Source organism: Mesoplodon densirostris, chromosome 2 (genome assembly GCF_025265405.1).
Source record: "Mesoplodon densirostris isolate mMesDen1 chromosome 2, mMesDen1 primary haplotype, whole genome shotgun sequence".
Classification (NCBI taxonomy): Eukaryota; Metazoa; Chordata; class Mammalia; order Artiodactyla; family Ziphiidae; genus Mesoplodon; species Mesoplodon densirostris.
The window spans coordinates 108,078,096-108,091,927 of record NC_082662.1 but is presented as its reverse complement, the minus strand read 5'-3'; the positions used below and the strand labels follow the sequence as shown (position 1 = coordinate 108,091,927).

Genomic DNA, 13,832 nt, shown 5'->3' with positions numbered 1-13,832 from the left:
CATCACAACCTTCTGGCATGTGGCTCCTCGGCAGTTCCCCTAACCGTTCACACTAAAGTGACCAAGACCTCCTTTTGTTAAATTCAGCATTTATTGAACTCTGCTTGGTATTTCACCTGTTGACCACAGGTGCTGCCCGGCGTGGGGGTGGGGAGGTGGAGTCTCCTCCGATTTTCTCAGGCTCTGGTGATACTCTTGCTGGCTCCGGTGATCTTTCCGTTTGCCTCAAGTGAGCCCAGCAGAAAAGTGGAAATGATGTAACTGGGAAGTGGACACAGCGGGCTTTAAAATATCCCACTCAACCCATGGAAAAATCAGGTGTGTCCTAAGGCCTATAGAAACAGAAGAAATGGCCCAAGATACAGTGAGCCTTTAACAAGTTCTCTGTAGTTCCTCTTATTCTTTATTCCTTCTCCTTTTCCCAACCGGTTCTCTACCCTTCTCCACCCCTCGTGCAAATAGCCTCGCTTTTCATTTTATTCTCGCGCACCTTCCCTGGATTCTTGCACGTGCGCCCAACGGCACCGCCCAGAAAACGAACTAGATGCGTTGGACAGGGCGTTCACCTGCTGTGGAAATCCGCTGGACTGAGCCTGACCCAGCTTGGACCGAGGCTGCGCTCCCACACAGGGGCTCAGGGAGCTCCGCACTTACTGGTCCCGCGCCTCTAGCGGCGGTCCCTGGAAGTCTGAGTCGCAAGGCCCCAGTGGCAGGGACTGACTCACTTGGGAACAGGCTCTGCCATGAGGTCAGTGAGGACCCTCCTCTCCCCAGGCCGTTCGCTCCCCTTGCTAGTCCTGCCGGTGCTCCTGGTTGACTCTCTTGGCAAGGATTTAATTTTTCACCCTGAGTGGGGCTTTGACTCCTATGAAATCACCATCCCCAAGAAGCTGAGCTTCCGTGGAGGGGAGCAGGGTGTGGCCAAGCACGTGTCCTACCTCCTGCAGGTAAAAGGCAAGAACCACGTCCTCCACCTGTGGCCCAAGAGGTTTCTATTGCCCCGGAATCTGCAGGTTTTCTCCTTCACAGAACAGGGGAGGCTCTTGGAGGATCACCCTTATATACCCAGCGACTGCAACTATATGGGCTTGGTTGAAGGAAATCAGGATTCTAAAGCTACTTTAAGTACATGCATGGGGGGTCTCCAAGGCACCCTGAAAGTGGATGCCAACCATTACCAAATCGAGCCCCTCAGAGCCTCTTCCAGTTTTGAACATGTCATATATCTCCTAAAGAAAGAGGAGGAATTTCCCAATCAGATCTGTGGCTTAATTGATGATGAAACAGTAAATCAGTTGGCCGAGCATGAGAACAGGGCTAGGATACATGACTTTAGTGAGGCATATATGCAGCAAAAGTACTTGGAATTAGCCCTGGTCTTTGATAACATTAGGTATTTATATTTGAACTCCAATCTTACTCAAGTCATAAATGATGCCATTCTTCTGACTGCAATTGCAGACTCTTACTTTCAAGATGTCCGTACGAGAATACAACTATTAGCTATGAAGTATGGGCAGACAGAGACAAAATAGCACTTAATGCCCCAGTGATATCACAAGTTTTAGGCCAGTTTGTGCAATACAGATCACGTGACCGAAGTCGTCAGATTCCAGCAGATTGGGCATACCTATACCTTAAAAAACAGTTTAGTGATGCGCTTTCACAGCACTGGGGAAGTGTATGTAGTACATTGCCTTCTGGATCTCCAAGTTCTATTCTAGATAAAAATATCCTTGGACCTGCCACTTGGACTGCTCATGCTCTGGGCCATAGTGTGGGAATGATCCATGATTACAAATACTGCCAATGTAAGGGTAGGCATAGTTGCATCATGGCCACTGGACGAACTGGGTTTAGTAATTGTAGTTATGCCGAATTTTATTCGCATGTAAGTTCAGGATTAAACTGTCTAACGGATATCCCAGGATTAGGTTATGTGGTAAAGAGATGTGGAAACAAAATTGTGGAAGAGAATGAGGAATGTGATTGTGGTTCAAGAGAGGACTGTAAAGAAGACCAGCGTTGTCAGCCAGATTGTAAATTCAAAGAAGGTGCCAACTGTAGCACTGGACTTTGCTCTCATAACTGTCAATTTCATCCATCTGGATATATGTGTCGGGGGGAAGAAAATGAATGTGACCTTGCAGAGTACTGCAGTGGGACCTCAGCATTCTGCCCAAGTGACGCCTATAAGCAGGATGGAACCCCCTGCAAGTATAGAGCCCATTGTGTCAGAAAGGGCTGCCAATCCAAAACTATGCAGTGCCAAAATATTTTTGGAGTTGATGCCATGGGGGCTCCTCTTCAATGCTACGATGCAGTTAATGTAATAGGTGACCAATATGGGAACTGTGTTATTTTATGAGTTCATCAGTATGAGAAGTGTCCAAGAGAAAAGGCGTTATGTGACAGGCTACAGTGTATAAATGTCGAAACCATCCCTGATATGCCAGATCATACTATTCTAATTTCCACTCACCTGCATGAAGAAAATCTCATGTGCTGGGGCATTGGCTATCATCTAGCCATGGTACCTATGGGGTTACTTGACCTGGGTGTGATAAGTGATGGTACCTCCTGTGGTAAGGAGCGGATATGTTTTAATAGAAATTGTGTGAATAGCTCAGTCCTGAATTTTGACTGTTTGCCTGAGAAGTGCAACTGCCGAGGTGTTTGCAACAGTAACAAAAACTGCCACTGCATGTATGGCTGGGCCTCTCCATTCTGTGAGGAGGTGGGGTATGGAGGGAGCATTGACAGTGGGCCTCCAGGACCCCTAAAGAGGGAGGTGCCCGCCTCACTTCAGGTTGTGTCCATTATGTTAATGCGCCTGATTTTCTTAATTATCTCAGTGATTGTTGTGCTTTTCAGGAAAATCATAGGAAGCTTATAAACCCAAAGAGAAAGAAACACCACCAATTAACACTGGAGCAGAACAATTCAAGGCCAAAATGATCAAGAAACCAAAAAGCAATCAGGCAATTCACAGTCACTCTATTACATAGGGTCATAAATTGAACAAGCTTCTCATTTATCCAAACACTTCTTCCTTCTTCCTTCAATTTATTTTACCTAATGTTCTTTGAGGTTTTGATCAGTAAATAAAAGGTATTCTTGGTTTGGAAACAAATCAGTGCATTTTGCTTTCCTACTTTACTTTCCTCTTAGTTTGTGATCAAGTTTTGGATATCCTTAAAAGAATGCCCTAGCAGCTTTCCAAACACAGAATGCTGTGCGTTTCATAGAATTGCAGTGGATTTCAGGGTAGAGTCCTGTCTCTCAGTTCCCAGCAAACAAAACCATTGTCTGCCTTTCCCTCTGCCTCCCTCATGAAATCCTCTGTGTCTCTGCCCCCTGCTGAACCATAAATGGTAACTACCACATTTTATATATAGAATGCGATAGTTTGCAAAGGGTGTGTGTCCCTCAGTTAAGTATCTTCTGCTGTTATAGTCACTGTATGGTTCACTGTAGCTCCGTAGAAGTGTGGCCTCTGACTCAGTGTTTGGGTTGACCTCAGCTGGGTCGAGGACTCTAATTTACTGTAACTCCTGCCTTGCACCACAGTCTACAAATGATGACAAGGTCTGGCAGTGTCCTGAGGACACGGCTCTTAACAGAATTCTGTGCTTTGGGTTTCTGCTTGCAGGGGCAAGTCTTTTGTGAATGTGTGCTGGGGGACATCTGGCCCCAGGTTTGCCACACCCCTAAGGAGAGCAGAGGGGAGTGAGGAATACCTTCCATCCCAAGTACACCCAGGTCTGCCTCCAAGTGTTCTCCTCCACCCTTTTGCCTGGGAGGAGAGGAGGACTGAGTGGCCCCTTCAGAAGAGTCAGTGGCCACTTCTTACTCAGTGAGGGTCTCATCACCCCAGACCTGTGTGAGCCCAAGTGTTTTGGTCTTGTTCTGGGCTGAGTCCTCCTGCTGTTCCCTCACCTTCCCCAGGCAGCACTGCAGGTCCACTGTACCCCACCCCAATCTCCTCTTTTCTTAGCCACATAGTTCTTCTAACTAAAGAAGATGTGGGAGGCTCATGATAAAGAGTGGTCCCCTTGGACTATCTGGGGACTCTTCTTACTCAGAGGAGAAACACCAAAATAACCCCATCTTTGTGGTGATCATAATTTTAACATTTTTCAAGCTTGGCCATCATCAGAAAATGTCCTAAAAAAAAGGACATGTGCTTATAGCCTCAATACTGATAATGGTGGCTACCATTTATTGTGAGTTCACTGTTTGTCAGACAATGTTCTAAGCACTTCACCAGTGTTAATGTACAGAGTCCTGAAAATAACTCTGTGAGGTAGGTGTTATTATTTTACGGTTTTCCAAAAAAGAAATTGAGAAAAATGGGGTTAAATAACTTCCTCAGGATTACATAACAGATATGTAATGACATTATTCAAGGAAGCAGTATATGAATATTAGGAAATTGAATTTAGGGAGAAGGATTTATTTAAAAACTGTAAGAATATTTACACACTAGTAAATTTTTAAATAAATTTAATTGTCATTATGTGCACATAATATATATCATTTAGCCATTTTTTCTACCATATTGAGAAACAATTGACAAATGTAATAACATATTTATATTGTACAATGTGATGATTTTATATATATAAACATTTTAGAATGTCTACCAAGATCAAATAATTAACACATTCATCGTCTCACATAGTTAAATTGTTTAAAGGGAGTCTGAATGCTTATAAGCAACTCAGCAAATTTCAAGTATAAAATATTGTATTATGAAGTATATTTACCATGCTGTACATTAGATCTTCAGGACATATTTTACTAATAATTATAACTGAAAGTTTGTACCCTTTGACTTACATCTACCCATTTTCCCCTCTGCCCAGCCCCTGGCAACCACCATTCTATTCTATTTCTATGAATACAGTGGGGTTTTTTTTATGCTTCACAAAGTAGTAATACCATATAGTATTTGTATATCTCTGTGTTGCTTTTCACTTAGCATAATGCCCTCTAGATTCATTCCAGTTTTTCCAAATGGATGACTTCCTTTTTCATGGCTGAATAATATTCCATTTTATATATGTGCCACATTTTACTTATTCATTCATTTGTTGAGGGACATTTAGTTTGTTTCCAAGTGTTGATTATTGTGAATAATGCTGCAATGAACATGGCAGGAAAGATGTCTCTTCGAGATACTGACTTCATTTCCTTTGGATATATTATAATCCCAGGAGTGGGATTGCTGGATGATATGGTAGTTCTATTTTCATGCCTTATATTTTCAAGTCAATACTTTAGTAGTGTTGGATACATTCACATATACATGTTTGCCATTTGTATATCTTCTTTGGAAAACTGTCTATTCATGTCCTTGCCCATTTTTAAATAGAGATATTTGTGGGAGATGGGGTTTGCTTCTGAGTTGTGTGAGTTCCTTATATATTTGGGGTATTAACCCCTTATCAGATATATGGTTGGCAAATACTTTCTTCCAAATTGGAGGTTACCTTTTCATTTGTTCATTGTTTCCTTTTTTGAAGAACCTTTTTAGTTTGATGTAGTCCCATGTGTTTATTTTTGCTTTTGTTGCTTTTGGTGTTATATCCAAAAATATCATTGCCAAAACCAATGTCAAGTGTCTTTTCCCCTATACTTTCTCCTGGGAGTGTTAGGGTTTTAGGTCTTATGTTTAAGTCTTTAATCCTTTTGAGTTATTTTTGTGTATGTTGTAAGATGAGGATCCAAATTCATCCTATGCATGTAGATATCCAGCTTTCCCAACACCATTTATTGAAGAGACTATTCTTTCCCAATTGTGTTATTTTGGCACACTTCTCAAAAATTAGTTGACTTATATGCTTGGGTTTATTTCTGGGCTCTCTAATGTGTTTCATTGGTCTATGTGTATGTTTTTATGCCAGTACCATACTGTTTTGATTACTATAGCTTTGTATATAATTTGAAACCAGGAAATGTGATTCCTTCATCTCTGTTCTTTCTCAAGATTCTTTTGGCTATTCGGGGTCTTTTGTGGTTCCCTACTTATTTTAGGATTTATTTTTCCTATTTCTGTGAAAAATGCCATTGGAATTTGATAGCAATTGTATTAAACATATAGATATCTTAGGATAGTATGTACACTTTAATAATATTAATTCTTTCAATCTATGAACACATGATATCTTTTCATTTATTTGTGTTCTTCAATTTATTTCATCAATGACTTATGATTTTGTGTACAACTCTATCACCTCCTTGGTTAAATTTATTCTTAAGTGTTTTATTCTTTTTGATGCTATTGTAAATGGGATTTTAAAAAAATTTCTTTTTTTGATAGTTTGTTGTTAGTGTATAGATACACAACTTATTTTTAAAAGTATAAAATTTCCAAATAAATACAAAGGAGAAAAACTTTGTGATTTGGGGTTAAGCAAAGAGTTATAAGACACTACACCAAAAGCACAAGCCATAATAGAAAAAAATCAATAATTTGGGCTTCATTAAATGAAAAACTTTCATGTTTCAAAAAACCATTACAAAAAGGAAAATACAAACCACAGAGTGGGAGAAAATGTTTGCAAATCTTATATCTGATAAAGGGCTTGTATTTACAAAATAAAGAATTATTTTAACTTAATGATAAGAAGCAACCCAATACCTGGAAGTAACCCTGCTGCAGGAATGAGCAGGACCCATCCTCTATACCTCCCGAGAACCAGGCACATGACGGGACGTGCCTCACCCACCTTGTCTGGCTGTGCCTCCATGTCCTCTCTCTCAGGGCTCTCATCCCAGCGACTTAACACACACTGGTACTGGTGCCAGTAGGGCCAGATCAGGGCCAGATCTGCAAGTCAGAGCCAGGCAGACATCCAGCTGGGGAACAACTCATCACTCTATGGCAGATGCCCCAGAATGACAAGTGATTCTGTGGAGCTTGGTTTCTGGAAGGAAAATAATTGGACCTCTCTTCAAAAATACTTCAGTCCTTCAAAAGTCCTTCCTCTCAGTCCTTCTTTATAAATGAGTGGCCAGATGGGACACGGCTGGCTTCAGCAGCTTCCAATTCTTTGAACTTCAGATGGGATCTTTGTAGCTCCTCGGCTGTGGATGTCAGGAAAGATCACCGTCTGTTCCTTACAGCATCCTGTTTCAAACATGAAAGAGCCTCTCGTTTTCAGTTGGTTTATGTCAAGCCCTGCCTTCCCTCAAAAGCAGTGCTGGTGTGGAGTGTCTGCAATTGTGTGTGACATTTACATTCTTTTTCTTTCCATTAGAAAAGTTAGTACCTCTTTTAGTCGGGATTCTCTGGAGAAATGGAAGAAATAGAAGGGAGAGAGAGAGAGAGATCGATTTATCTTAAGGAATTGGTTCATGTGATTGTGGGGCTGGCAAATCTGAGGTGCACAGAGCAGGTCAGCAGGCTGGACGTTCCTGTGAGTTGATGCTGCAGTCTTGAGGCTGAGGGTAGCCTGAAGGCAGAATTCCTCTCTCTTCCGTGGACCTCAGTCTTTTCTCTTAAGGCCTTCACTGATTGGATGGCTACTACATTATGGAGGGTAATCCGCTTTACACAAAGTCTGCTGATTTAAATGCTCATCACATCTAAAAAGAAAAATACCTTCACAGCAAAACGTAGACTGGTGTTTGACCAAACAACTGGGCACCACATCCTAGCCAAGCTGACCAGTAAAATTATGTACCTTATCCATGGGTCCAAGCAAAACACCCCGAGGACGCTGATAAGCTCAATACACAGACAGATTTAAAGGTCTGTTTATTTTCTTATAGATTTTTTGCCTTGGAACAGCAAAGAATGCAGCAAGCTCCAACACTTCCTATGCAAGTACCGACCATAGAGCAAGAATCAAGATCCTGCCAACCCTTGCTCAAGCCCCTTTCCTCTTCCTTCTCTGCCATGCTGGCAATCTGATCATTGTCTCGGAGAGTATACATAGCAGCTAAGACTGATGAGGCCCTTACTGCACTGACATTTTTAAGCTCAGGGACAGGGACGTCAACATTGGTATGACAGTGTCTTCTAGCTGTAAATGTTCACCCCATAACCCCTTTCCATGGTACTCTCCTCTTCCCCACCTCTAGCTGCCCTCAGCAGACGAGGGGTATTCATCTCCCACGGATGAAAGAGCCAGGTCTTTGGCCATCGGGGATAAAGGTTTGATGACAGGAGAAAGAAACTCAGGAAAGAGCCTCTAGCCCTCTTCTGCTTCTGCATCCCTCTGCCCTCTCTCTATTGCCCTCATCCTCCTCAGCCACCTGTTTATTGTCTCATTTGCCATGGGGAACATTTACCAGCAGAGTCTCTACTAGGGTGATGTGGACCATAAATTCCAGGGCCACCTTTAACAGATGGTTGTGTGCATCGCTACTGTTCCACTTCAGTAGCGATGAGAGTGAAAAGGTGAAATACGACTCAGAAAACACACCCAAGTGTTTCTCCATTGCCTTCCTTCCAGTCTCTGCCTCCCACCCCCCTTAGAAGAGCTCCTCCCCGGCTGCAGCCCTGGTGTGATAAAGGAGAGATGGAGGTGACATGCCTGGCCAACCTCGAAGCAGGCTTGAGTGGGTGGCAGTTTATTTCATTGTAAGCTCTGCAGCTCCTGAGGAAAGATGACAGGCACAGCAGGTGCAGTGGAGCTGGCCTGGCCTTGGATGCTCTTCTCTCTCCTGCTGCTGACAGCTCACGTGGTCTTGCTCAAGTCTCTTTGCCTTCTGACATTTGTTATTCTTTATGAGGTGGTGGCTCCCATACCAAGGAGGTCATTTTTTTCCTCCCTAGGTCTGGAATCTACTTGGCAATGTAAGACAAAACAATATGGACTTGACAATTACAGAAAACATGGCTTTGGTGTGATCCCATGCCCGTTTCTTAGCAGGAAACGTCACCAGAGAGGAGAGGACACGTGGCTTGGCCATGCAGTCCAGGCTATGCAGATGGCCACTCACTTCACCCACATGGCACTGCTGACTAGTAAACACAAAATCTTATACCCCAACCTGAAGATGATCCCCTATCACTTAGGCAGCCTAAAACTAGCTACCAAGTGCTGGCTGAAAGAAGAGAGGAGAAATGAAACAGAGCATTGGCCCTACCCACCTCCCCCTTCTTCTATCCTTCCTCTCTTCTTCCTTCCTCACATCACAACCTTGTCACCGTTTTGGTTGTCAAAGAAAAAAATCAGAAATAATGTATTGCTCGCCCGAAGCGTTAAATAGCTTGTTAACCTGAAGGATAAATCTCTTAACAGTGAGAGTTCAGATAAGGTGACAGGCAGATGGAAAAGGGTCATTCTTACGAAGCAAAGAGTTAGCTTCGCAAAAAGCAACCACCAACTCCCAGGAGGGCTCTGGGGCAAATCACTGTCAGAGAATTAAACAAAAGTATCAGATTCCATGATGGAGACGGTAAATAAACGGGGATTACCAGACTGACAGGAACCATGTAAACTTTATTAGATTAAGTGCCAGATTCTGTGATATTACCTGTAAGAAGTGAAAGGATGTAAATGAAATATGGATGACAATCCCCCCAAAAGGTAGAGGTTCTCAGTTTTTTTCTGACTATGGCACATATGAGAGATAAAAGACACCATGGCTCACCTATCTCCCCTAATTCAGTTACACTTTCTAAAGGAAAAATAATACATCGTGATAGTAAAGAAGTAGAGATGAACAAAATAAAAATCCAAAAAGTAAAAAACAGCACATACACCAACACAAAACAAAAAGTAAAACATAACAGTCATTCTATAAATATATTAAAAGTATTTTAAATGTACTTAGAAAGAGTTCCAATTGAAAAGCCTCACCAACTGAAAACAATCTTGGTGATGTAACAATAACTAAGTCCCCTCCCTGAAATTGCTGAAATGCCAACAATCTGCATGTACATGTGCACAGTGCAAGCTTTATTACCTTCCCATTATCTTATTAGAAGGCTGGGATGGTCCTTGGTCAACTCTAGAACCATGCTGATTTTCATTTATGCCTCTGGAATGTTAGTAATCCTTAATAATTCATTGAGTAGGGGTATATCGTTCAACAAAATGCTATTGAATGCATGCTATGTGCTAAGAACTCATTTCAGGAATTGGGAATCCATCAGTGAACAAAGAAGATAAAATTCCTTGCCATTTAGAACATAACACTTCAGCAGGGGTGAGGAGTGGATGTAGGAAAACAATTAACTAAATACGTAAATAAAGTACTATGAGAAAGTGACTGATGCTATGATGAAAATATAAAGCCAGGATGTAGTATAGGGAGCAGGCATGTGTGTGGGTGTGTATAGAATAGTTAGTGTGCTTTTGGTCACAACTGACAGCCAGACTGTCTCAAACAAAAAAGAGAGTTTATTGGTTTATGTTATTCCACAGTCTATAAGTAGATTTGGGTTTCAGGCATAACTTGACCAAAGGTTCAACAATGTCACAAGGATAAGGTTTTCTCTCGATATTTTTTGACCTTTTCTGGCAATTAACTTCATTATCAAGCCCCACCTAGTTGCAAGATGGCTGCAGCAGCTCCAGTCCTCACCTTATCAGGCAAGAACCACAGCCCTCAAACAAAAGCCTCCAAATCAAGCCTCACTGGCCAAGAGTCTCCTGCATGAGTTATGTGCTCATTCCTCAACCAATCACTATGGCCAGGAGGATAGAATGTGATGATTAACTTAGCTAAGTTATATTACATGTAACTTCTCTAGACCCCAGGGGTTTAGTCAACTTCACCTAAAGGACAGGGCCACTGCTAGCAGATATGGTGCCTTTGTAAGGATTATAAAAGGATGATGCCCCTCTAGGAAGACACTGCCCCATGGACCCACAGGGCCAAAGCAGGCCGGATTCTATCCCCCACTTGCCCCCTTAACCATATACTTTTGTGCAGTGCACAAGCTACACTGCCCTCATCTGTGTGGCCCTGCTGACACATGTGGGCTGAGCACAGGAAAGGTGGTTCTCTACCTGGGGGCTAAGGGCCACCCTGTGGAAAACTCTGTCCTTAGACCCCACGGCAGGGCTTCAGAATCAGATGTCTGAACTTCAATGCATCTGGAGATACATCTGATGTAAGAAGAAGAAAAATCAGGTCTATGTTGTTTCCCAAAATGTGCTCATTTATATAAGACTCCAGCCACAGCCTATGGTAGTTTTTTTAGTGGGAAGAGCAAAGGCTTTGGAATTAAGCCGCTCTGGATATGACTGACTGCCTCAAATTGGCTGTATGAGATGGAGCCTGGAGTCTCTGAGCCGTCGTTTACTTTCTGTGGTGTTTGAGGATCAAACTAGTTAAAATGTGTAAAGAGTTTAGGATGGGGCCTGGCTTAAGCATTAACAAATATAGTTGTCCTCTGTGAAAGTCACGTGAGGCATCGTAATTAGCTGCTTGACCACCATGACAGAAACTAACATCCTCTGCTGGAACACGGGAGGACAGTCAACTGGGAGAAACCTTGGGTCCCAGAAAACTCTGTGTTATGGGTCTGCCTGGCATGTGCATGACCACATAGGAGGCAGTGCAGTTGGCCTTCAGTATCTGTGGGTTCCACATCCATAGATTCAACCAACCACGGATTAAAAATATTTGAAAAAACATCCAGAAAGTTCCAAAAAGAAAAACTCAAATTTGCTGTGCACCACCAACTATTTACATAGCATTTACCTTGTATTAGGTGTTATAAATAATCTAGAGAGGATTTAAAGTATACAGGGAGGATGTGCATAGGTTATATGCAAATAATACACCATTTTATATAAAGGACTTGAGCATCCACAGATTTTGGTATCTGGGGTTAGGGGTGGGGATCCTGGAACCAATAACCATGGATACTGAGGGATGACTGTACAGACACAGGATAGTGAAGAAGGCACATACCAAGTATTAATTTTAAAATGCAATACACATTTCCATCAGGCTTACTATATGTGAAGTCTGTAGTCACTGCATGAATAAAAACAGAGGAGAGTAATCTGAGAACATGAAGACTAAGCCAGAAGCCATTTATTTTAAGATTGAATATAGGTGAAAATCTCTGTGATCTTGGGTAAGATGTCTTAGGACACAAAAACAAGAACAATAAAAGAAAAAAATTATAAATTGTACTTCAAATGTTCAAATTTTTTCCTTAAAAAATACTATTAAAAAGCTAAAAAACATGTCACAGACTGGAATAAAATATTCCAAATAAATTGCAAATATTGCAAATAAATAAGACAAACAACTCAGTATTTTTAAATGAGCAAAAGATGTGAACAGACACCTCACCAAAGAAGATATACAGATGGCTGAAAGCACATAAATAGATATTCAACATTACTAGTCATTAGAGCTCTGCAAATTAAAACCAAATGTGATTATCCCAGGAATATAAATGTGATTCAACACAAGAAAATCAATGTAATACATCACTCTGACAGAATGAAGGAAAAAACCCAAATGGTGATCTCAATTGATGAAGGAAAAACATTTGACAAAGTCCATTGCCCTTTCATAATAAAAAATCTCAGGAACTAGGATGAAAAAGAAACTTCTGCAACATGATAAAAGGCTTTTTTGAAAAACCTACAGCTAACATCATACTCAATGGTGAAGGACTAAACACTTTGCTCCAAAATCAGGCATGAGACAAGAATTCCTGCTTTCACAATATTCAACATTGTAAGATGTTCTATCTGGATGAGTTAGACAAGAAAAAGAAATATAAAGCATCCCAATTGGAAAGGAAGAAGTAAAACTATCTCTGTTCATGATTCTACATATGGAAAGCTATTAGAAAGTTATTAGAGCAAATAAGCAAATTCAGAAAAGCTTCAGGGTACCAAATCAACATGCAAAAATCACATGTGTTTTCATACACAATCCAAATAAGCAATGAACAATCCAAAAGGGAGATTAAGAAAGCAATTCCATATTAAATAACAGCTAAAAGAATAAAATACTTGGGAATACATTTCACTAAGGAGGTGAAGAATATGTACACTGAGAACTAAAAACCTTTGCTGAAAGAAGTGAAAAAAAGCTCTAAATAAATGGAAAGGCATCCCGTGTTCATGGATATGAAGATTTAATATTGTTAAGATGTCAATACTACCCAAAGCAATCTATAGATTCAATGTAATTCCTATCAAAATTCCAACAGTGTTTTTTTCAGAAATAGAAAAGCCAATGCTCAAATTCACATGAAATTACAAGGGGCCCTGAATAACCAAAGCAATCTTGAAAAAGAAGAGCAAAGTTGGAGTGTTCACACTCTCCAATTTCAAAACTTCTGCAAAGCTACAGTAATCAAGACAGTATGGCATTGGCATAGAGACAAACATTCAAACCAGTAGAATAGAATTGAGAATCCAGAGATAAACCCATACATCTATGGGCAATTCATTTTAACAACAGTTCCAAGACCATTCAATAGAGAAAAGACAGTATCTTCAATAGATGGTGTTGGGACAAGTGGATTTCCACATAAAAAAGAATTCAGTTGGACCCCTACCTCACACCAAACAAAAATAAACTCAAAATGTGTGAATGACCTAAATATAAAAGCTAAACCATAAAACCATTAGAAGAAAATATGGCATAAATCCTCATGTCCTTGGATTTGACAGTGGATTCTTAGATACGACATCAAAAGCACAAGCAACAAAAGAAAAAAATGATTAATTAGACTTCATCAAAATTAAGAACTTTTGTGCATCAAACATTTGAAGAAAGTGAAAAAAATCCTACATAATATGAGACAATATTTACAAATCGTATATATGATAAGGGTTTAATTTCCAGAATATACAAAAGAACTCCTACAACTCAGCAACAAAAAGACAAAC

At 40.9% G+C, this 13,832-nt stretch overlaps 1 protein-coding gene across 1 annotated transcript; it reads left to right on the top strand.

Moving 5' to 3' along the window:
• Window positions 1-743: 743 nt before the first annotated feature.
• On the top strand, window positions 744-12,220 carry ADAM30 (ADAM metallopeptidase domain 30). Its single transcript, XM_060120042.1, is given in 4 exon segments — window positions 744-1,503; window positions 1,506-2,888; window positions 10,897-11,042; window positions 12,155-12,220. Coding segments are annotated over 4 exon segments (2,355 nt in total).
• Window positions 12,221-13,832: the final 1,612 nt, after the last annotated feature.